The 27,673-nt window shown below is 25.7% G+C and overlaps 1 protein-coding gene across 2 annotated transcripts in view; it reads right to left on the minus strand.

Moving 5' to 3' along the window:
• The window catches only part of LOC100213002 (SH2B adapter protein 2), a 43,522-nt gene extending 16,221 nt beyond the window's left edge, over positions 1-27,301 (minus strand). The window contains exons 1-5 of one of the 2 annotated variants that reach the window (XM_065807887.1): positions 27,052-27,200; positions 25,902-25,948; positions 23,568-24,204; positions 20,101-20,202; positions 7,441-7,547 (exon numbers count right to left, since the gene is read on the minus strand). In XM_065807887.1, the coding sequence (XP_065663959.1) occupies positions 7,441-7,547; positions 20,101-20,202; positions 23,568-24,158 (800 nt within the window). In that variant the 5' untranslated portion in view covers positions 24,159-24,204; positions 25,902-25,948; positions 27,052-27,200. Of the gene's footprint in view, positions 1-7,440; positions 7,548-20,100; positions 20,203-23,567; positions 24,205-25,901; positions 25,949-27,051 lie in introns of both variants that reach the window. The other variant, XM_065807888.1, reaches the window with a different exon arrangement.
• Between the last annotated feature and the right edge of the window lie 372 nt (positions 27,302-27,673).

Here is a 27,673-nt window from a genome sequence, read left to right on the forward strand (position 1 = left end):
TGATACTACAAATGATGGATAGAGAGAATGGAATGCTTCATTTTGTGGAGGAACTTCTCCATCAAAATTTTTTTGCTGGCTTCACATTAATGAGCTTCCATTTTGTCATATTGTGGGAAAACTTGATAGGCCAACTTCTTCAGAAAAAGGATGGTGGGGAGCAGTTGGTAAACTGTTTTCTAAAGTTGATAAACTTGAAAGAACTAATAAATTTACATTGATTCCCTTTCTGAAACCTTTAGTTAATATTTGTGAAGATTTTGTGCAAATGAGCAATGACAGTTTACTTGCACGGAAGTATTTAAATGCAATATTAAATGGAAACCTTGATCCTGAAGTAGCAGCTTAAATGCGGTAGATTGTTTAACAGTCAATGGCTGACTTGTGGCATGAGATGCTTGCTTCTATATATGAGCAAGCATGATCTTAAACCTGAAAATGCAGAGATCTTGAAGCTCCTTGCAACTTGGGTGATAAAGGTTTATCTTCCAATGTTTTTTGAGATTAAAGTAAATCATTGCATTAAATACAGTTCTGGTCATCTTTTTAAGCTATTTCGATTTTAGCAGAAACAAGATGATAGAGTTAAAGAAGCTTCTCAATCTTATCTAAAAAGTAAATCATGGTGGGCTCATTCTGAGAATATACTTGTTGCACTTCTCTGTTTTGATAACTCAGAACAAAGGTCATTGGATGTAAATATGGCTCTACTTATGTGAGACCTATAAAGTTCCACAAACAATAAACCTTGATGCTTATGAAATCAAAAAACTTATTCATTGGAAAAAAAAAAGTCATTACTAAACCAACTTTCACAGCCAACTTGTCATTAGCCAAACTCAATGCATTAAGAGTTTCTCAACCGGAGCTTCCTTTTTATTCATTACATATCTAAAGTTGTGAGAGAGCAGTCAAATTAGTTATCAGTAGAGTCAGTCTGTGGTTAGGATAAAAGAGATGGTTTTATACGAACTTAATTGTGAAATCAAGAAATAATGCCTGTGATAAAATCAAAAAAAAACTTAAAGTGACCAATGGTAAAAAAAACTATATTTTAAAGTGTTTAAAACTAGCTCTCTCTTGTTTTCATACATAATGATTTTATATTTAGTTAGTAACAATTTTTTATTATTAATTTGATATTATTTGGTTAATACTGTATTTGTTACTTGGTTGTTTTATCTTCAAGCTTGTTAGGTATATAAGTTGTTTTAATTTTTTTTTTAATTGTTTTTGCAAGTATGGCATTCTCACTATTTGGATGAAGATTGTTTGTTTGTTTTGATTAGGAGGGGGAAGGGGTCATAAGACAATTCTAGTCTCTTTGCTCAACTTTATAAAACTTTGGAATGCATAATATGTTTTAAAAAAAGGCCTTTTTACTTATGTTTACATAAACAGTAATCATAATATAATCGTAATATATATATATATATATATATATATATATATATATATATATATATATATATATATATATATATATATATATATATATATATATATATATATATATATATATATATATATATATACAGTGGTGGCTCAAAAAATTAGAGCCACCTCGAAATTTAGACAATATTTGAGTTTCGACTGTGAAATTAATTAAAATACATACGGATGTCCAGTTTTTGTCATTTCGCATTGTTAATTACTTTGTTTTGAACATATTTTTACAATGACAACACTATTGAGCGGTTTAGAGTGAAGTTAGTTGCATTATTGCAGAAGATGTCACATTTTAGCACGTGTTGTACTGGGCGATAGTTGTGTTTCTGGCGGTTTTTATTTGTTGATTTTATATTTTTACACTAAAATTTGTTTATTTTACTATTCAACACTTATTATATATTCTATTTACAAGTAAGTTATCATTATTTTACAACTTTTTTATCATATTTACGTAAATTTTGCTATTTTTTAAAATAATTGGTGTTTTTAAGGTATGGGCAAAGAGAAAGATATTTCTCCCACAAAACTAGGGCTTATTCAAGGATATTTGTCGAGTGGAAATCATTCCAACAGGCAAATTGCCAAGTGTAAGAATGTTTCCAAAGCAACAGTCAATAGGATTAAAAGAAAACTGGACAATAATCAATCACTAAAATTGAATAAAAGAAAATATTGTGGACGAAATCGAATTACAACGCATTGCACCGAAAGAAAAATAAGGGATATTGTGATAGAAAATAGGAGAAAATCGAAAAAAGTGCTTAAGGAAATCATAAACAATGAAGGTATAACAATATCCCTTGCAACACTTCGGAGAAGAATGGTGGAGCAGGGGTTTAAGGCCTGTAGACCAGCCAAAAAACCAAGGCTCACCCAGGCAATGAAGGATAAACGTCTCCAATGCGCTAAAAATCATCGCCATTTTACCACTGATGATTGGGAAAGAGTAAGTACTCAGTTTCTCTTCATAAACACATTAAAATTTAAACGAATACCATATTTAAAAAAAAGAATTTAAGTATTTCATCAAAAATATTAACCCAGTTTTGAAAATTTTAGGTTTGCTTCTCAGATGAATCCACATTGGAAATTCTAATGGATAAAACTAATTTCGTCCGAAGAAGGACAGGTGAAATGTTCAATGAAGATTGTCTTGTGGAGAGGGTGAAGCACCCGGTAAAAATTATGGTCTGGTCAGTCATTAGTGGCCAGGGTACTGGAAGGTTATACATTGTAAAAAATACAATGCAGCGGGACCAGTACATCCAAGTCTTGAAGGAAAGAATGATTCCTCAAGCGATGGAGTGGTATCCAAATGTGAATTTTACCTTCCAGCACGACTCTGCTCCATGCCATAAGGCAAAAACTGTAACAAAGTTTTTAGAGGCTGAAAACATCCATGTATTACCCTGGCCAGGAAACTCGCCCGACCTAAATCCCTTAGAAAATTTATGGGAATTGTTAAAGAGGGATATAAGTAAAAATCTTATAACAAATAAAAGAGATTTGATTGAAAAATTAATAAATGTTTGGCACCACAGCGAGGAAATAAAAAAAAATTGTCAAAATCTCATCAAAAGTATGACCAGAAGAGTTGAAGCCGTAATTGCTGCAAAAGGTGGCCACACTAAGTATTAGTGATTTTGTGTACAATATTTTGTATATCTTATTTATTTTTCCTAAATATATGTTACACTTCTATATTTTTGTCATTTACTATTATTTATATCCTATGTTCCCAAAATAAATAGTTGTAAATTTAACTCATTACAAAATATAGGGAAAATCAGCTTCAGAATATGAAAATTTGTAAAAATGTCGGGTGGCTCTAATTTTTTGAGCCACCACTGTATATATATATATATATATATATATATATATATATATATATATATATATATATATATATATATATATATATATATATATATATATATATATATATATATATATATATATATGTATATATATATATATATATATATATATATATATATATATATATATATATATATATATATATGTATATATATATATATATGTATATATATATATATATATATATATATATACATATATATATATATACACATACACTAATATATTTGCATAAATAGCTTTGTATGAAATACCAGATGATATAAATGTCATCTGCAGGTCTTCAGTACATACATTGACTGTGGGTTGGGCAGATATGAAGGACTTTTTTACAGAAAAAAAAATTGGCATTATGAAACCTATAATGTACAAAATATATTAGAACAGTACCAACCTAAATATACAAATCTAAGTGCGTGGATATATATATATATATATATATATATATATATATATATATATATATATATATATATATATATATATATATATATATATATATAACAAGTGGTTACTAAAAATCCAGACATACTTTCAAGGGTCATTACTCCCATAGCTTTAAAGGTAGAGATAAAAAATATACCATTAAATAAAGTTTCTAGTTATTTATTTTAATTAAGTCTGTCTTTAACCAGCCTGTTTCTAACTCGAAGGCAAGTTGACTCCAAAAGTGAAAATACAAGGTAAAGGTCAATTTTTTTGCAGACAAAGCTTTATTCTAGTTGGTAGTTGCTTCACGTTTTTTGCTTTTTGTCAACTTTTTTGACAAAATTGAGTCTCATAGCAGTTGGTCACGGTTTTGGCATAATGCAATGAAGCCAGGTCCAGCAAAAATAGATAAACACCATCAGTATGATGAGTATTGATAAATGACACTAATCTTCTCTTAATACAATCCATTTTGTAAATGGATTTATTGACTGCAAGGCCGCTGGGGATGGAAAATATCTTGGAAATGTATTTGTCAGAAGTGGCCAGCCAGACGAGCAGCTTGGGTTCAAACTTGCGCTTTTTGCAAAATTTAACGCTCGGTGGAGTCTTGTCTCTGTTGCTAGAGTAGTAGGAGCTGTTTCCATTTATTGTTGAGTGCAACAGCATGAAGCAAGGCTTGTTGTCAAGGATGACTGATTTTCTTTGAAAATCGCAATAAAGACGATCAATGTCTTGATTCACTCAATCTGACTCTCTTGTCGATCAGGTATACGCTGTTTTGTATAAGTTTTGATGTCAGTGTACTAGGCAAAAGTTTTAACAATATGTGAATGACTGCATCCAAATTTTTGACCGGTGAATGACAGCATCCATTGAATGACTGCATCCATGATTTTGGTCACACAACCACTTCTTTGCACTCTTTTGTGTCCAAAATCATTCTCAGCTGGTTTGATAATATCATAGATAGTGCTTCTTGGAATTTGCACAGCATTGAAGTGATCTACTATGAACTTTTTACCTTGCAATTCATTATTCAAATAGAACTCGTAAATTCGTTTACTTATCTCTTCTTGTTTTTTAATTTTTTTTAATTGTCTAAAAACAATTAAGTTAACTTAAAGAGAATTAAATAAGCTTTAAAATGGATATAAGAATAAAAAAATGTATAGCTTATGGCATTTAAAAGTCATTTAAAGTTAGTCCGGATTTTTAGTCACCACTTAATATATATATATATATATATATATATATATATATATATATATATATATATATATATATATATATATATATATATATATATATAAATATATATATATATAAATACATATATATATAAATATATATACATATATATATAAATATATATATATATATATATAAATATATATATATATAAATATAAATAAATATATATATATATAAATATATATATATATAAATATATATATAAATATATATATATATAAATATATATATATATATATAATATATATATATATATATAAATATAAATATATATATATATATATATATATATATATATATATATATATATATATATATATATACATACATACATACATACATACATACATACAGTAGGGTACAAAAAAAAAGCCACACTAACATTTTTTCTTGATTTTAAGTATATAATGTATAAGGAAGCAAAATTTTAAAATATTGGATGTGGTAGTGAAAAACCTTGGACAGAAAAGGTATGCTACTAATATTTATTTAAATAAAATCTTTAAAAAACAGATTAATACAAACACATTTAATATTTTAGAAAACAACTAACAGATATAGAAATTGGACGAATTATTGAAGCTGCTGAACAAGGTGAGTCTCCCAGAAGCATTGGAAAACATTTCAAACAACAAAACTCAACTATTAGTAGATTGGTGAAGAAATATAAGCACACTGGTACAGCTGAAAGGTCTGTTAGATCTGGGAGAAAGCCTAAAACATCAAAAAAGGAAGATCGCTATATTCTTAATGCCATCAAAAAAGATCGTAAAATTATTTGTTCTGAGATAAAACAAGAACTGAACCTTACTAATATCTCAAAATGGACAATATCTCGTCGAATAAAAGCATAAGGGAAGTTTTTTGCTGAAAAGCAAATAAAAAAAACTTTTGTTAGTGAATCAATTGCAAAAAAAAATTAAAGTGGTGCATTGAGCACAATATGGGCTAAAGTTATTTGGAGCAATGAGTCTCCTTTTGTGTTGTTTCACAATAGTCGATCTCACTGCTGGAAATAATTGGGAAAAAGTTCAACTCCCAAACATGCAACCATTAAACATAACAAAAAGATTAATGTTAGGGGTTGTTTTAGTGCACAAAAATTTGGAAAACTTTACCGGGTGGAGGGTACCATGAACCAGCATTCATACCACAAAATCTTAGTTTATCAACTTGTACCAAGTATAGAAGAACTTTTCACTAATAATGACTACATCTTTCAACAAGATAACAATTCTAAACATACAGCATGGTTGAATAAAAGATATCTGGAATCGAAATTGATACCAGCTATGTCTTAGCCAGCACAGTATCCTGATTTAAATCCAATAGAAAATCTTTGGTCTATATTAAATAGAAAATTGCAAGATCGTTGGGCAACAAATGAAGATGAACTGTTCCAAATTCTTCTTGCTTGTTGGAATGCTTTACCAAATGACTTATTAAAAAGAGTTGTAGATAGTATGCCTTCTAGATGCGCAGAAGTCATAAGAAACAAAGGATGGCCAATTAAGTACTAATACAGCTAAAACTTGAAAAATACTTTACAAATCCTAATTTCTTTTCATTAAATGTAATGCACAAAAATATTATATACATTTCTTTAAAAATTGTCCTGATTTACTTTTGAGTAATTACTATTGAGTGTGGCTTTTTTTTTGCACCCCACTGTATATATAATATATATGTATATATTATACACATATATACATGTATATACGTGTATAATATATATATATATATATATATATATATATATATATATATATATATATATATATATATATATATATATATATATATATATATATATATATATATATATATATATACAACCCTAGGAATTAGGGTCGGTATTCTGCAATGCCGACCTGAAAGTATTTAAGATCGGCAAAAAATTGCCGACCTCGTTTCTATGTTTTATGGTTTTGTATCAAATAATTTATTCCGACCTCAAAAATATTTCCTAATTCCAAGGGTTGTATATATATATATACATATATATATATATATATATATATATATATATATATATATATATATATATATATATATATATATATATATATATATATATATATATATATATTATACACATATATATATATATATGTTTATATATGTATGTATGTATGTATGTATATATATATATATATATATATATATATATATATATATGTATATATATGTATATATATGTATATACATGTATATATATGTATATATATGTATATATATGTATATATATGTATATATATATATATATATATATATATATATATATATATATATATATGTATATATATATAACTCAATTTAATGAAAATCCAATAAATGTTAGAACAATGTCATACGATTCCTCAAACATTAGTCATTTTTGAGCATAATATTTCGAAAGTAAACTTTTAAAACTCTCTAAAAGCCTACGATGGAGCTGAGGTGTCCTCTTCCATACATTTTGTAATAGATTCAAGCCATTGTTTCATATCTTCTTCATCGTTTGCAGCAAGCATATATTCTTTATTGTTTACGGCCTTAAAAAAATAATTATCATAAATATATATTATTTACACTGGTACTTACGTATACATAAAAACACCACTAATAATGACCTCAAATGACATCATAAAGGTAAAAAGCTTCAGTACAAACATCAAGGATTCGAGTTTCATCGAGGATTAGAGTTTTAACAAAGGGTAGTTATATATAGAGAAGATCTACTAGAGTAAAAAATTTTTTTTTATCATTTATTTTATTTTTCTGAAAAAACCTTAATTTTTATTACTATTTATTACAGCAAAAAAAATTTACCACGTTTGATAATCTTTTAATGTGCGCATAAAAGATCATTAAATACATATCATATTATATAATATTCATAATAATCATTAAAGATCATTAAATATTTTTAATTGCATATGCCCATAGTCAACCTAAATCTGCAATTTTATACACACACCAGGGTGTATAAAATTCATATCATATATCAGAGCTCAATTTAACGGTTTAATTGCCACCCTTCGGACCATTTTTGAGACCTGCTAGAAGAGGGTAACAAACCATTGTTGATATTTTTGGTAAAAATAAACAATGGTTGGTTGCCCCCATAAATCAGATCTTAAAAACAGTCCAGGAGCAGCGATGTCTGACTTTTAAATTGAGCCCTGATATAAATATATATATATATATATATATATATATATATATATATATATACATATATATTCATATATATATATATATATATATATATATATATATATATATATATATATATATATATATATATATATATATATATATATATATATATATATATATATATATATTTGTATGGTATTTGATAAAAATTTGTTTTCATTCTTCTATTTAGTTCTAGTTAGTTTCATTCTTCTATTTACCATTTTATTTGTATTGTCTTACAAGTTTTTTAATTGTTCATCAAATTTATTCTTTTTAGATATTATTTTGTAACAAGTTAAATATAAAAATTAAAAATTAAATTAAAAAAACTATTAGAAAAAACATTTTTCTTGTAAAATACAGTCACAAGATAAGTAACAGCCAATTTTTTTAAGTAGAAATGTTTTTGAAATATGAATGATTTTATTCAAATTTTGCCATACAATTAAGAACAAGTATATTATTTAATACAGCGCACAAAATAATGGGTGGTCAACGGTCAACAACTGCCCATAATGATCAAAATTGCAGTTTTGACCTCCCAAAATAAGTTTTTGCCAGTCAATGTTTTAAAAAAATCAGAGTTAAATAAGTTTTTACAAAACAACCAAGATGTATTTCAAAAATACTTAATATTCATAACGTCTAAAATTATTTATTTTAAGACTTGAGTATTTTGAAAAAGTGTTTAAAAATATTTTATTGCTAATGATAAAAAATATTTTATTGCTAATGATACTTGTTGACGAGTATATTACATGATGTAAGCTATATTTTCTTTTTTTATAAATCTTTAGTTTTACTTTGTGGTAAAATCAGTGGTTGCCTTTTACATACTAGATTAAAGTTTTTTATTTTATTACTACTTTCTGTTGTTAATTGTTGTTTTCTTTAAACTTTTGTTTTGTTTTTTTTTCTAGTCCAATTTTTTCATTTAATCTTTTTAAACCTCTTAAAACTTTGCCACCATTAGTTATTGCAACAAAGGAACATTATAAACCCATTTAACAATTCAAATAAACTAAAATTATCATCAGTGCATTTTTTCAATTTAGTTATCGAGAAAACAATATGCATTAATAATTTTTATTGTGCCATTCCATAAAACGATGGCATTCTAGTATTAAATATTGAATTTGAAAAAATTTTAATCTTTTTTTTTTGTATTAAAAACTCAACTTATCATATCATCATTGCGTACTAAAATTTCATATTTTCTGCAGCTACGCTTGGTTGCTATTTAAAATAAGGATCACTTAAATTTGGTAATAAAATTTAATAATCAAAAATATTTTCATGTGTTGTAAAGCACTAAATATTTTCATGTGTTGTAATCCGCACATGAGAGCTATTTTAATTATTTCAAGGTGTTGATTGGTGTGTTTTTAAGGTGTTAATTGGAGCATTTTCAGGGTGTTGATTGGAGCGTTTTCAAGGTGTTTATTGGAACATTAGTTACCATTAAACTTTGTTGGGAGTTTTCATTAAAAAAAAATGTTGAAAGTAATAATACTTTAAAAGCAATTCATTCCATTGCAAAATTAGCATTTGCTAAGGCTGCATCACTTTATTGAGCTAGACACTTTCTTACTCCAGATTCTATTCTCTATCTCTATAAATCGTAAATCCGTCCTAAAATGGAATGCTCTTGCTATATCTGGGACGGGTCTTCTAATGATGCCCTTTTTCTTTTAGGCAAGGTGCAAAAACGCATTGTAAACATAGTTGGACCTGCTCTTGCAGCCAACCTCCAACCGATATCATATTGTTGTAATGTTGCTTCTCTTTCTCTTTTCTACAAATACTATAATGGGCACTGCTCTAAAGAGCTAGCGCCTCTTGTGCCACCTACTAAAATTCATTTTCATGTTACTCATCATTCAACTAAGTCTCATCCTTTTTCTGTGACTGTTCCTAAGTGCTCCAAAAACTCTTATTTGTCTAGTTTATTTCTAGAATTAACATATTTAAATTTGTACTTCTATTTGATCAAATGTATTTGACCTCATCTCTAACACACATACATATCGACAAAATCTGTATGGTATACTTAACGAGTATACTTAATGTATACTTAACGACATTTTGTCGTTAAGTATACTTAATGTATACTTAGCGACAAAATCTGTATGGTGCCTGGACGGCGACCATACAGATTTTGTTGTAATCGACGTTTAGTTGTATCAACGCTACAGTTTGTACCATGAAACTGATGCATAATTGAATTAAGTTCGACAGCAGTCTTGCAAGGATTATTCTTGCAAAATCTTACTAATAATCTATCAGCCTTTTCAGTTGTAACTTTAGGTCTTCCAGAGCAAGGCTTGCTTTCAATAGTTTTGCGCTGACGAAACCTTTTCATAATGTGACATATTCCTGGTTAAGAAACATTTTAAAGTTCACAAATCCTTTTGTAAGTCATTTTTTTCCCCACAGCTTTTATAATTAATTTCTTTATTTTATCTGAAACTTCCTAAGATTTTCCCATGCTTTTAAAATATCACTACGTAATTGAATTATAAAACTTCACAAATAATTTCTCAATTAGTTATACTTCATTGCTTTTGAAATATCTCAAGTTAATTCAAATAATAAATTTCAGAAAAAACTTGACCTTTTATAATGCTTTTGTTTACAAAAACCTGATATAATTGCGGGTTATTATACTGTTTCTAAACTTTTGCACGAAATCCTTTTCAAAAAAACAATAAAAATTAATTGACCGGTGAGTTTTAAAAATTTTGTGAAATGGATTTTGAATTGTTATAATATAGAGCACATTCGGTAAAAATTTCAGGTTATTTGAAAAAGTTTGTGAAAAGTTATGTGTTAAAAACTGAAAAAATGTATGTGTTTCTAAAATTTGCACGCTACTGTAAATATTAAAGTTATCTAAGTAAATAGCAAACATATATGTTTATATCCATAATATGTATTCATAAAGCGCATATCAGAAGCTTTTATTCCTTATGAACTAAAAGTTTGGAAGCTTTTATTCCTACTCTTCAATTTAAATCTACCTCATTCTACTCCACATTTTTCACTTTCTTGAGCAGTTGCTTTATTAATCATTTATTTCATCTTTTTTACAAGAACATCTCTCCTAAGAACAAATGTCCTTTTATTGTTCCAAGAAGCCAATGTAAAAAGGTCCTGTTTGATGTTAAGCTCTGTTATTCTCAGTTTACTAAATCTTGTATTTTATATCAGATGTTAGGTTCTAGAGACTTTTGGTTTATCTTTAACAATGTCATTAACTTAAGTAAGTCTAAATTTTAATCTCTAATTCATGGGTCTGATTTTTTTTACTTCTCCCCAGAATAAAGCAGAGTTATTTGCAAAGAAATCTTACTGTAATTTGACTCTTGAATCTAATGGCCATACTCTTCTTGCCAGTTAAACAGATTAACCCATTGTTAAACATCCAAAACATTCTAGCTTCCGATGCAAAATTAATTCTCAATTAAACACTTCTACAGTTTGTGCTTCAAATAAGATTTCCTTCATTGTCTTAAAAAAGTGTTCTCCAAAACTCTCTTCAATTTTTGCTAAACTTTTTAAAAAGTGCTAAATAAGTGGTTCCAATTTTTCAAAACTCTAGAAAATACTTTGACTTCTCTAACTATCCCATGATAGTCTTCACTCTGTTATTAGTTTTTTATATAAAGGTTTTGAGATTATTAAATTATTTCTTTCTAATTGCAGAATTAAAGTTATTCTTGAAGGCCTACGCTCTTCTTTATTTCAAGTAACTTTAAGGGTACCACAATGTTCTATCTTTGCTTTGGTATTGTCTCTTATCTACAAAATCAATCTTCATGAAACCTAAAGTGGCTCTATTTGGTGACGACTAAACTTTAAACTCTTGTCTTGACAAAAAATTTTCACTTTTTAATTGCTTAGAACAAGCAGCCAATTTTAAATCTGATCTCTCTTCTGTAACAGCCTAAGGCTTGCAGTGGCAAATGGATTTAAATTTAGGACTTAAAATCAACAATTCTTGTTAGACAACAAAACTCATTTATTTACTACAAAAAAATATTGCACTAATGTTAGCATTCCCATGTTAATGAATAACAACCTCTTACTCTTAAAGAAAGTCTAAAAGCACATTGTAAATGTAATTAGACCTGCTTTATCTGCCAAGCTTGAGCCACTCTCCCATTGTTGTAAAGTTGCATTTTTTTTCTTTTTTCTACAAATACCATCATGGCCAATGCTCAAACGAGCTATCATCACTATTATGATAAAGTAAAACTCATTCTTGCTTGTTTCTTATTCAACAAGTTGCATATTTTTACTTTTAAAGTAACTAAAACTTAATAGTGGTTGCTTGCAATCTTGTTGGAAGTAAATTAGAGTTTGAAAACATATAGATATATACCAGTATTTAATAAATAGTAAATGTAAGCATAAAATTATAAAATATTAAGTATTATAAATATTTTTCAGGCTTCGGCTATATCTTATAGTTTTGCAGGGGCTGGGTTTGAAAAAAGTCTTACTTTTATCTGGGGACGTCCTTGCCTTCGAGGGTTGTGAATATAAATATATATATATATATATATATATATATATATATATATATATATATACATACATACACACACATATATTCCTATAGTTCTACTCTACTCTAGTTAACTCTTTTTGAAGCTAATATTTTCCAGTTGTCCAAAAGGTTTTTATTAGAAATACACAAAAGGTGAGTAACAGTTGTATGCCAAACATCAAGTCAACCATTAACTCACATAACCATTATGTTATGAAAAAGAACACCCCAGATTCCAATAAAAATTGCAATTGCATTTTTAAAAGCAAGTGCCCTTTGAATCAAAAGTGCCTTTTAAATAATATTGTGTATCAAGCCACTCTATACCCAGATATTCCAGACAGGAATGAAAAAGCATACTTTGGAGTTAGTAAAACCACATTTAAACTTAGATAAGCTAACCACACAAAATACTGGAAAATATAAGAACAATACTGAGCTGTCTAAGGAACTATGCAGGTTAAAAAAAGGTAATTTAAACCTGACAATTTAATGAAAAATTTAAAATGTTGTAGATTCTACAATCCCACAATAAAACAATGCAACCTATGCCTATATGAAAAGTACGCAATGAATGTATGTAAGTAATATCTTACACAAATGATAAATTATTAAATAAAAGAAAAGAATCTTAATGTAGACATGAAAATACAATATGGGTGATAAGCCAGCCATTTTAAGATTTTTTAATACTTTTTGTTTTGTTTTGACAATGAAGCACACTCCACTGTAACTTTATATTTTTATTAGTTTTTTTGTTTTCCGTTTTGTAATACATGGCCAACGATTGCTTTAAGACATAAAACTATTAGTTTTATAATTAGAATAATATCAACAAAAATCCCTATTATTGAAAGAACAATAACGATATATATAATCAATATCGCAAAAACACGGTATAAAATATATTCCTGGCTAACACCCTGCACATATACTCAAAAAAAAAAAAATATATATATATATATATATATATATATATATATATATATATATATATATATATAAAACTATTTAATAAGCGCTAAGATTAATGTAAAAAAATTTTTACACGTTTATGTAAAAATATTTCTTACAAAAGCTTGAATGACAATTATGTTTAATATAAGCCCTATTTACTAATGAAAAAAACTCAAATAAAATTAAAAGTTTATTTTTATTTTGTTTTTATATTATTGTAATGACTGATTTTTTAGGCTTGAAGCAAAAAACAGTTTAATTCTGATAAAAAATATATGATTTAATTTAAAACTAATTTAATAAAATTAAATTAGTTTTAAATTAAATCAAAATTTTAATATATAAAATTATTAACTATAATATATAAAGTTATTAATTTTTAAACTAAATTAAAATAAAATTATATAAAATTATTAATTTTTGTAATAATAAAATTAATCATTTTATATAATTTCATTCTTATAAAAAAAATATAATTTAATTTAGATTTTAAAAATATATAAATTAATTTTGATTTAAAAAATATATTTAAGTTTATTAAAATTAAAGTTAATGCTTGGGTTTAACTTAACTGTTAAATTAAACAATTAAGTTAAACTGCAATAATATTAATTACCGCAAAACGAGTTAACATTTAACTTGTTCTGCGGTAACTAATATTATTGCAGTAATTTAAAAAAGTTAAAGCATTTTTTATTTAAAACAAGACCTGTATATATATATATATATATATATATATATATATATATATATATATATATATATATATATATATATATATATATATATATATATATATATATATATATATATATATATATATATATATATATATATATTAAGGCTGGTTATACTTTTTTTTTTTTGTGGATATAGCATAAAAAGTTTTTCTATTGGTCCAAAAACTAGGGACCATAAGATTTTTTAAATATTAAGCTCAGTAAGTACTTGCAACTTGTAGTTGAAAATGTGGAAATAATGTGAAAACGTATATCAATTTTATAAAGGCATATTCTTATTAGTGTTCACTGCGTTTAGTTTATATTACATTCGCTGGTACATGAAATGAGATTAGATAAGTCTAAGTAACCATAAATTAATCATACATTACCTTAACTCAACCAAAAGTAATCCTAGCATATCGTAAATTTACCCTCATCAAACCCTGTATTACGGTAATATATGTGTTTAACATGTTCTGTTTTATATTTTAGATTGTTTAATAAAAGTGGTAATTGATTCTTGCTACAACAGGGTTTATTTCAATTAGTTGTTTATAATTAATCTTTTCTAATTGTTATATGATATTGTTTGGACAAGTTGGTTTCCATTGTATTGAGTATTAATAAATGGCCTCCGTCAGCACAAGACTTGGGACTAAACACTCAGTTCTGGGGCAGCCTGCAGTTATAAAAAAAAATTTACTTCCTACATCTAGTGATGTTTACAGACTGTATGACTACTACTTAAAGCACAATAAATATGATTGTATGCAGAAGAGAGTGACAGCTGTAGCACATGAAGTTGTAAGTATCTACAACACTGCGAGTATCCCAGTAATTGACACAAAGAGTGTAGTCAATCATATAAAGAAATTGATTGATAAAGTTAAGGGTCTTGCTAAATATCCCAGTTCTAAGAAGACATCCATCAACTACCAAGACTGTTTGAAATCATTACAAACTGTATTTGATATATGTACTTGTAAATGTGTTGACAGCGGTATACAAGAGAATTCACAATGTATTTGTCCACTGTCGCATAAAATACCTCCAACAAAATGGTCTTTCTGGTTGGACCAAAAAACTGAAAGGAAAATGTATATAGGTGCTATAGATATAAAAGCTACAGGTATGTTGCAGAAGAAAGAAATGAGAGCAGTCAAACGTTTAAAATTTGAGCGCAATCAGAAAATAAAATATGAGACAAAAATAAATTATATCTACAACAACATGAGTGATGATGCTGATGATGATGGTGGTGAGGACGTAGAACTTCAATTAAACATTGGTGATGAAGTTCTTGATTATGAAATTTCCAGGGGTGAATCTGATGATGGTGTTGCAGCACCCAGAAACATGAAACAATATCCGGAGTTGTGCAAAGCTTTGGACAGATGCAAGATTAGTAACAGAGAAGCTTGTCTTGTAGTGAATGCAGTGCTAAAAGATATGAAGCTATTGTCGGCAGAAACTGCAATAGATCCTGCAAAACTTAGACGTCAGAGAGGTCTTTGGCGGCAGAAACAAGTTTCTAAGCATGCTGCCGAGATGCAAGAACTAATTTGTATTGGATTTGATGGGAAGAAAGACTTAACTTTTGTTGAGAAGTCTGGTATACGTAGAAGCATAAAGGAAGAACATTATGTTATTGTATCATTTCCAAACAATAACTACATTGATCATGTAATGCCAGAAACAGGTAAAGCAGTTGACGTTGCAAATGAGATATTATCGATAATTGCAAATACAAATTCAGCAAGTACGCTACTAGCAGTTGTTTTTGACGGTACAGTAACCAATACAGGCAAACGAAATGGTGTGATTCGAAAATTAGAGAAAGGCGTTGCAAGACCACTGCAATGGCTTGTTTGCCTGTTGCATGCTAATGAACTACCATTTCGGAAATACATTTCTGCTATTGATGGAGGATGTACAAGAGGTCCTAGTAGTTCCAGTGGTGTAATTATGAGTGCGCTAGACTTTGACCCCAAGGATTTACCAATTTCAAAGTTTAAAGCTATGTTAGGAAAAGTGGTTGAGATTAATGATGAGGTTAAGAACAGTCTAAGTACAGATCAAATATATCTTCTTAGAGCATGCTTAGCAGTGCAGCAAGGTTATACAAATAGTGATGAAATTAGGTCTTTACAGAACGCAATGCCAGGAAATTTAAACCATGCTAGGTGGCTGACAAAAGCCAACAGAATTTAGAGATTGTATATGTCAAAAGAAGTCTGTTCCCCATCACTATACAAAATTGTACGCTTTATAGTAAATGTTTACACTCCTTCATGGTTCAATATCAAGAGTCATCCTTCTTGCGCTGATGGTGCAAAGAACTTTTTTTACTTGCTGAAGCAGTGTCATGAGCTTGGAGCAGAAGATTGGAAAATATTAGAGCCTGTGTTGCAGAACAACAACTACTTTGCCCACTCCGAAAACATTCTTCTTTCTGGTGTTTGTGACAATGATGATTCTGTGCAACATTTCTGTTGTGAAAAAATAATTAATTTGAGAAGTACTTCGTGTAGTTCTTCTGTGCGTATTTTTGATAAGTCAAGTATCAAGCTTAACGCCAATGCTTTGACTTACGTTGATATGATTGACTGGAGTACAGCTAACCTCACACCACCACCATTGCTAGCAGCTATTGAAAGTGAAAAACTTCAACACTGTCAGTTTGATTTCATTTTTGGTATACCCTGTCACTCTCAGGCAGTTGAGCGTGCTATCCAAGATATCTCTGCAGCAAGCTCAACCGTTTTTGGGCATGAATCGCGACATGGAATGATTTTACAGTGTACTGCATCAAGAACAGAACTACCTAGTGTTAGCTGTAAATCAGACTTTTTGTAAATTACGTTTGATTATATTGTTTCATTGAACTAATAATATCTAGAACTTCACCATTTAAGTGAATTTTATGTTTCGACGTCGATAACACCCCCTTATCGTTGACAGGGCCGCAATTACGGGGGTGCATTTAAGGGGGTACATTTTTAACTTTTTTTTATAGTAAGCAAAAAATGCTTATAAAACCCCCAAAAAAATACTTTTTTGCGCTAGCCATGGATATGGCCTCTGTATCATATTAAGTGCTTGATGAATTTCTTATATTTTTAGCTATAAGCCATTAAAGGGTAAATCTTTGCAGTAAAGTTGCAAGTACAAGACACCTGTTGTTTTAAATGTTTTTGGCCTTTTTACAATAAGTAGCACCTAGAGCAACTTTTTAGACCATAGCCAGGTTAGCAACTCTAAAAAAAAAAAGTATGACCCGCCCTAATATATATACATATATATATATATATATATATATATATATATATATATATATATATATATATATATATATATATATATATATATATATATATATATATATATATTATACTGTTGATTTAGGTGAGCAGTGTGATGTCATACTGAAACAGCCTGCTATTGGGGGCTTCAGTACATACATTGACTGACAAATAGTGTGACTCACAGAGGAGTGCTGCTACATCAACCGAGGGTTTAGCATGGGGCAGCAATCTTTTCGTTCATTATTCTTTGATTTTTTCTTCTTTTTCTAAAAAAGCCATATCGTTTTAGATAAGCAAAAAAGTGAGCAAATGCTTACAAAAATATGCTATAGCAGACTTGGACAGGAATGGCGTGCAATCGCACTCCGTAACTGACCATGCTAATAGTTTTTTTTCTTTACAACTTGACCACGGCTATTTTGATGTTTTAACAGTTTAAATGAAATAAAAGTGTTGCGTTATGAAAAACTTTTAATTGTTGATCTTTTCTAAAGATTTTATTTGACTCAAAGGCTTTAAATAAAAACAAATTAATTAATTATAATGATTGTTTAAATAAACACATTTTGTTAAAATTAAAAAAAAAAGTTATATACACATTTTTTTTTTGTAGGCATGTATTTTTTATGATAAATTTAAATGTTTGAAACTATTTTTCCATGTCTTCCCAAAAAATCTTTTAAAAGATTTTTTTTTTGAAAGAATTTTTTTTCAAGTTACTTTAATTAATGAATAAGTTCAAAATTTTTTGTTGATTAATAGAATAGTTTTCAGTATTTTGTAATGTTCATATGATTAATTTTTATAATTAAATTTACAATTTTTTTAAATCTTCTAAACAAACATTTTACTAGTGAAACACATAAATAAAGTTACAAATTGCTTGTAATGCTCAAATTAAAATTAAATTAAATTGCTAGTTTTTTTTCTTTTTATTTCTACGAATAAAAAAGTTTAAAACCTTTTTTTAACTTGACTTACAAATAAGAGCATGAAATTATTAAAAATTACCATTTTAAAAAGATTACGTTATTCTTTTAAACAATTTTTTTTTTGCAACTTTTTTGAAAAAATGTTTATACAATTTAAAAATATTATATTTAAATTATAATTAAATATTAAATTTAAAAATAATAAATTTAAAACATTTTTAAATTAATTTGATAAAATTTGTTCATTTAATAAACTAGTAGTAATTTGACACTTAATTTAAAAGCATTTTGAGTAACTTTAATAAAACGTTTAAAAAAAAAAGTTTTAATAACATATTTTAAATGCAATTAAAAACAGAACAAAAAGTTGCGTTTCAAATTTTTCTTTTTTCTTTTAGTACTTTTTAGTACTTTTTAGTACTTTTTAGTATTTTCATTTTTGTAAGGAATTGTTTTTTCTTTATTATTATTATTATTTTTTTTTTTCGTAGTTTAAGTTGAGCTTAGCGTTTCTATTTTCAGCGCATTTTTGAAATGTTTAAATCATCAAAACATATAAACAATCATGGTCAAAAAAAAAATCATTTGCGTGGTCAGCAATAGCGCTTGATCGCACTTCATTCCTGTCCAAGCCTGTACAGTAGCTATATATATATATATATATATATATACATATATATATATATATATATATATATATATATATATATATATATATATATATATATATATATATATATATATATATATATATATGCCTAAACTATTATTATTAACAATAACATCATTTACATTATACTGTTAATAGCAATTTTCAACAGATCAAATATTGTAGCTAAGCGCTGATTTTATATGCTTAATGTCCTTCTAATAAAGCTAAGAAACTGTTTGTAGGTACAGTCAAGTTTTTGTGTTTGGCATTGTTTGGCTTTGATAAATTTGATAATGAAATATGGGAGCCATTGATTAATTTTTGATTCCATATCTTCATATTAAAATTTTGTTTAACCATATTATAGAGGATAGCCATGACACAACTAATGATTATTTTTTTAACAATTTTTCAACAATAAGAGTAGCTTATTATGCTTAAATGATTATGCAATATATGCCAAGTAATTCAATTTATCATAATAATTTATGGAAATTTTTTAGGTATAAAATTAATCTTTCACTTACTATATTTTTACCAAGTGATTTTATATTTTTATTTAATTTTACATTTGTGATATTTATAGTTTTTCCTTTCAATATAAAATATATTGAATGCAAAAGGAAGTTTAAGCAACTTTTTTTTCTTTCTAAAAAAAACTGAAATTCAATAAACACTAATTTAGTTTTACATTATGAGTTACTGATTTGCATTTATAAATAAAATGCTATTTAAAACACATTAATTCAAACAAATAAGAAACTGTAACAAAAAAAAAACTTACTTTGATTATAAATACGCAATCTGAATCAGGCATCTCTAATAATGATGCTTTTCGAGCTTCATGTATTAGAAAACAAAATACTCCTGCACGGGGTTTGGAAGCCTAAAACAAAAAAAATAATGCAAAACAAAAAAAAATAATAATAATGAAAAACTAAAAAACAAAGTTATATGCATACTTTGTAAAACAATAATACAATTTTAGGTTTATTATTATATATTATTATTATATATTTAATATTAGGTTTATTATATTATAGGTTAATTTTTTTTTTAAAGTTTTTTTTTTATAAATTTATAAGTTTCTTGTAAGGATTATGAAACCTAAAACTAAAATATTATTATGGAAAAAAATTATTGATGGATATTGTATGGAAAAAAACAAAAATAAAAAGTAGCCTCATTGATTGTAGAAACCTTCTCTGGGGCCTTGGCGAGTCAAACTTTTTTAGTGAAATTTTGACTAAACTTATAAACCCATACTAAACATCTTTCTAATTTGTTTCAAAAAACTTATTAACATTAAAAACATTTGAAATAATAGTTTTCACAGTAAAGTTATAAAAGACTTTAACTTTTTTTTTTTTTTTTTTTTTTTTTAGATTATTCACCTCCCCAAGGCCCGAGGGGGCCACTCCAGTCGAGGAGGCTACTTATTTTTTTTTTTTTTTTAGTTGTTATTCGTGGTGCAACCCTCTCTCAACTCTTTAACTCCGAAACACAAACCTTGCCAAACAAGGCCGCTGCGCGAGGAAACTAAGTTGAGCGCGGTACTTCCAGGGACGTGGTGGGAGTCGAACTCCGAACCTCTTGCTAACAAAGCAAGCGCTCTTACCACTACACCACTACCGCAACTGACCACCACTGGTCCTTGTGCAAACTTCAAAAACAATGTTTTAAAAGCAATCTCTGCTTTAAGTATTTTTAAAATAATATTACTGAAAAAAAATCTGCATACTAGAGTAAATAACTTTATTAACTAACATTAGGAGTTTTTAAAATGATTTAAAAACTAATGAGATAAAAAAACTATTTAATTTCTCTGCTTATTAAAATCAGATTAAAATTATTTAAAATTTTTGTAAGTATTTAAGAACATTTTCTCTTCCAACTGTATTTTGCTTTTTTTTTGTTTGTTTGTTTTTATTTCATTCAATCTTCATTTATTTTTTTTCGTAGCTTTTTCTCGCCAATGTGAAGTTGTTGCAATGAATTTATTTTTTAATAAATTTAAAATTATCAACTTCCTGTCTGCATATTTTTTTTCTTTCTTTTATGGAATTGTAATAAAATCATTAAACATCAACCCATATAAATAGAGGCGAATAAAAAGAGACAAACAGCACTTTAATTTTTCAGTAGCATTTCATAAAATGACTTCTTTTAGTATTAAGTATTCACTTTATACTTTTTGAATATTTTATAAAAGTTGTTTTGATATTTTAAAAAAATTAAACATTAAATTACTTGGATATAATTTTTTAACTGAATGAAAATCTGTGCAAACAAGTTATTTTAAACTATTAATATTAGCAGGTAATTTGAATATTACTTGCAAGTCTAAATTTAAAAAAAGCATTGATTTTATTTAAAATTATTATTTCTAAAAGAACACGGTTTTGCTAATTTTCAAACATTAAGTTATTTTTGTGTGTATAAGTTTCAGTTAAGAAGAACTATTACGAAGCTGAAAATTTAAACAAACAAATAAATAAAAATTATGACTGTCCAAAAAAATATTGACAGTCGATTTCATGTGTTAGCCGGTTGAATTGACCGCTTGCCTGTGATTTATTTTCTACGCTATATATATATATATATATATATATATATATATATATATATATATATATATATATATATATATATATATATATATATATATATATACACACATATATGTTTATATAGACAAATTTATATTTATATATATATATGTATATATATATATATATATATATATATTTATATATATTTATTTATATATATATATTTATATATATATATATATAAATATATATATATATTTATATATATATATATATACATATATATATATATATATATATATATATATATATATATATATATATATATATATATATATATATATATATATAAATATATAAAGGCCTTTAGCAACGGGGGGGAGGGTGGAAGGGAGCAGCAAGGGCATTTGCACCTCCAATAATTTTTCAAATAGATAATTTTGAAAAAATTGACTGAAAAATGATTAAAAAAAAAGGTACTTAAAACTACTTTAGGCCTCTTAATCCAGCATTGCCTCCCTCTCCCCCCCCCCCCCTCCATATAATTTTCATTCCTACGGGCCTGATATATACATATTTGCCCTCTGAATTAAAAAAATGAGGTTGGCAATAAAACCTAAACTGTTGAAGGTCAGCATCATGTGGGCAAAAAAAATTAGTCACAAAAGGGTTACCATAAAACATAGAAACAAGGTCAGAAATTTTTTGCCAACCTCAAACACTTTTAGGTCAACAGTTAGGTCGGCATTGGTGAATGCTGACCCTAATTCTGAGGGCTGATTCCGAGTATATATATATCATATATATATATATATATATATATATATATATATATATATATATATATATATATATATATATATATATATATATATATATATATATATATATATATATATATATATATATATATATATATTATATATATAAATATTATATATACTATATAAATATATATATATATATATATTATATATACTATATAAATATATATATATATATATTATATATACTATATAAATATATATACATGAATATATATATATATATACATTTTCTGTTATATATAAGTATATATATATAATATATATATATATATATATATATATATATTTCTGTTATATATATATATTTATATATATATATATATATATATTATATATATATATATATTTCTGTTATATATAAGTGTTATATATATATATATATATATATATATATATATATATATATATATACACATTTTACACTTATAAGACTTATTATATATATATATATATATATATATATATATATATATATATATATATATATATATATATATATATATATATATATATATATATATATATATATATATATATATACATTTATATATACATATACTTCAAAATATGTTAAAGCAACTGTAGATAGTGTGCACTATTTTTTTTGAACATTTCATTATGTTGTATTTTTGGTATAAATTCTGTTACATTATCACAATCAACCTTTTTTCATTCTGTTGGATTATTGATTATATTCATATATTCTTAACAATATCATTATGATGTATAATAATAACTGTTATCACAATATCATTATAATGTATTATAATAATTAACAACATCACAAGTGCTAAAGAAATTAACAATTTACTGAAAACTAAGAATAAAAATATATTTATAACAATTATTTTCATTTAAAAAATTAAAATAACCTTAGGTGGAACAAAAATTTCCAGCATATACCCTCCAGGAGCTTTAGACAAAACAAGACGACATTTTTTCCAAGTCAACCCATTGTCTCCGCGACCTTCAATATTTGCTAATTCATACATATAACCATCTTTAATTATATCATTTACAACAAAATTTTTGTCTGTAGATTTTGTGTTAGAAAAATTTTTATCTTGAATTTTATCAGATGTCATATTTTCTGTTTCTTTAGTTAAGTCTTTATCTAAGGGTGTACTTTTTCTGAAAATCTTTTTCATTCTCATTGAAAGTGATCGCTTAGTATTTTTGTTAAGAGCATCAATTTCTCGCTGATTGCATCTTTCTTCATTATCTTGTGCAATTCTTTGTAACTCTTCTTCAAATTTTACATAGAAAGTATCAATAAACTTACGAGGTGCTTTATTAAAAAAAGCACCATTATTATATATGGGATTAAGTGAAACAAAAGAAACTGATTTTCTGGCAAATTCTACAGCTGCATAATTAGCAGCCTCTTCACAAAATTCTTCCCAAAGCGTTCCAGTTAAACGCTGTGAAACAATGGCTGAGCGAATGCTTGCAGAACTATTCATGGTGTTAACTCAATTTTTTCATTGTATAAGAGTGCCTCTTTATCACCTAAAATTTTTCAAATATATAAAATATAATATATATACACATAAATACATACATACATACATACATATATATATATATATATATATATATATATATATATATATATATATATATATATATATACATATATGTATATATATATGCACATATATATACACATATATATATACAACTATAGTATCACTTACGGGGACAGATTTTATAAAAAAACGAACACTTATGGGGATATTAGCATTAACGAGGACATTTTAGTGTTATAGAAAACGAAAAGTACATACATCGATTATAAAATAGCCTTACTTGCAGCAGAATGCTGCTACATCGACTGAGGGTTTGGTTTAGGTCAGCATCAAGGTCAGGCTTAGGGTTAGGGCAAGGTTTAAATATGGTTATATTACTGTAATTAGTTGTTTTTGTAAATAGATAAAAATAAAAATGAAATATAATATATAATAAATAAATAAAAATAACAAAAATAAATATAAAAAACGTATTTTTAAAATGAAAAAAAATATTTAAATATCTATAAATAAAAATAAAAACATGATAAAAATTAAAAAATAATTATATTTATGATAAAAATAGTATTGAAAAAGGAAAAAACAAAAACAAAATAGGAACAAAAAAAACATGTCCCTGTAAGTGCCAATTAGGAGTGTGTGTATATATATATATATATATATATATATATATATATATATATATATATATATATATATATATATATATATATATATATATATATATATAAATGTATATATATATATATATATACACACACACACATACACACACACACACACACACACACACACACACACACACACACACACACACAACTATAAACATGTGTTTAAATAAGCACTGTGACATCAAACTGAAATTTATGAATTAGAGAAAAAGCTCTTTGCAAATAGTTCTGTCTTATCCTTGGGGGATGTAACAAGGTTAGATCCATGTATGAGAGGTGGAATGCTAGTCTTTCCAAATCCAGTCTCTTAATTATTAATAAATCATAATACTTAAATGAGGATTCTGTGTGTAAATATTAGGATTTTTCTATATAATTTAGTTTCCCTGTTTTGAGTTTCTGGAATATTAAAACTCTCTGAACAGACTTTGTTAAAATAATCTAGGTTGGATTTATAATGTTGAAATTTTTACCTTCTATGAAATATTTATCAACACATTGGAAATAGTGTCACCCATTTTACCCTATGTAACAAACATTACATTTTGCATGGTTAAATTTACATAGAATGTGTATGATAAACAAATTTATATGCGACTTTTTAAATTAAATAACACTTTTGTTAGAAATATAAAAATTATATATTTCTAAGAACAGAGTGATTCATTTTAAAAATTGCTGAATGTAGAAGAAAAAATGGCTAACTGTTGGTTCACTTTGAAAATAGGTTTTTTAATTTTCATAAAAAAACTTTCAACAATTTAAAAATTTAAATTGTTGAAAAACTTAAAAGTTTAAATTTAAAACTTTAAAATTTAAATTTTAAAAAAATTTAAACTTTAAAATCTAAATTTAATAAAACTTAAAAATTTAAATTCAAAAATTTAAATTGTTGAAAGCTTTTTCATAAATTTCAAACTAAAGTAAAAACTAATTTCAACAATTTAAAACGAAAAAAAAATAATAATAATAATAAAAAGTAGAAGTATTAGTTTTTTTGTTTTACTTGTGATTCAACCTCTTGATGTGTATTACTACTCCAATTTTAAATCACTAAAATTATAAAAATAAATGATAAATTCAATTGCGAATAAAGCATGCACCTTCAAAAAAAAAATTAATAATACATAAAGATAACAATAATTAAAAAGTATTACTTACATAAATAAAATAAAAATGCGAAACAAAACCTAAGTTAATAATAAAGAAATGAAGAAAAGTAAACTGTAAAAAGTGTGCGAGCCCTTATGGACCCTTTAGACTGCTAAGTACAGGTGGAAATTTAAATCTATCCTCCTTTTTCTTTTCTATAAGCACTTGGAAGACAAAAAGTATATATTTACAAGCACTAATTTAAAATAACTTTTGCACATCTTTTTAATTTAACTTTAAATGTTATTTGAATATTACAACATATGATTTAATTTTTATACATATTTAAAACATGAAATTTTTATTGTCTGCACCACATAGTCACTAAGTGTCTGACTAAATTAAATTATTAGCATGATATAAAAATTTGATATAAACTTTAAGGTTTTATATACATATGTAAATTATATAATATATATTTAAATATATAAATATATATATATATATATATATATATATATATATATATATATATATATATATATATAATTTATAATATATATGTAATATATATATATATATATATATATATATATAATTTATAATATATATGTAATATATATATATATATATATATATATATATATATATATATATATATATATATATATATATATATATATATATATATATATATATATGTATATATATATATATATATATACATATCTATATACAATTTATACAAAATTATGTCATTTATACTTATATAAAATTTATATATAAGTCATATATGTTTAAAATAAATAAATAAATATATATATATATATATATATATATATATATATATATATATATATATATATATATATATATATATATATATATATATATATATATATATATATATATATATATATATATATATTTATTGTGAAACAAAATAAAATCGTTCGAACATAAGTAATCAGAGTAAAGAAAATAAAAAACTAAGGATACAAATACTAAGTTTAATTAGATTAATTTAATAAAATAGTTAGAATAATATTTGTATTCCAATCTACCTTTTTAAGATTAGTAATAATATTAATTAATGAATTCTTTTATCAATAATTAGAGTTATTCAATTCCGATTCCCTGTGTTTGCTATTTTTGAGTTATTTTTATAATTTCAGTTAGAAAACAACACTAAAGTCTCTTATCGGACCAATCTAAACGAAAAAAATAATTCTATTGTGTTTATACGCATTCACAAATTGTTGGCTGTGATCATGCGAAATGGATAACACTTTCCAAATAGGTCTTGAAAAAATTAAAAAGTAAAAAATATTTTATTTTAAGTAATTTATTGCAAGGATAAAACTTAGTCATAAATAATAAATAACTTTTAAGAAACTTAAATAAGTTCATTAAGCTTGTTTAAGGTCACTGAGGAGAACTCGTTTTATAATGAGACAATATAAATAAATATGTTTTTAATAAGTTTTTCTTTTTTTTATATCAAAAAAATTTTATTTTATACTAATTTATCTAAATTTTTAAATATAATATTAGGGGTCGTTCATAAATTACGTCACGTTCTGGAGGAGTAAGGGATTAGTGGTTTAGTGACGACTTGTTAATAAAGAGCTACGATATAGTGACTAGGGGGGGAGCGGTCAAAAATGGTCAAAAATTGCGTGACGT

This window comes from Hydra vulgaris, chromosome 10 (assembly GCF_038396675.1).
Source record: "Hydra vulgaris chromosome 10, alternate assembly HydraT2T_AEP".
Taxonomy (NCBI): domain Eukaryota; kingdom Metazoa; phylum Cnidaria; class Hydrozoa; order Anthoathecata; family Hydridae; genus Hydra; species Hydra vulgaris.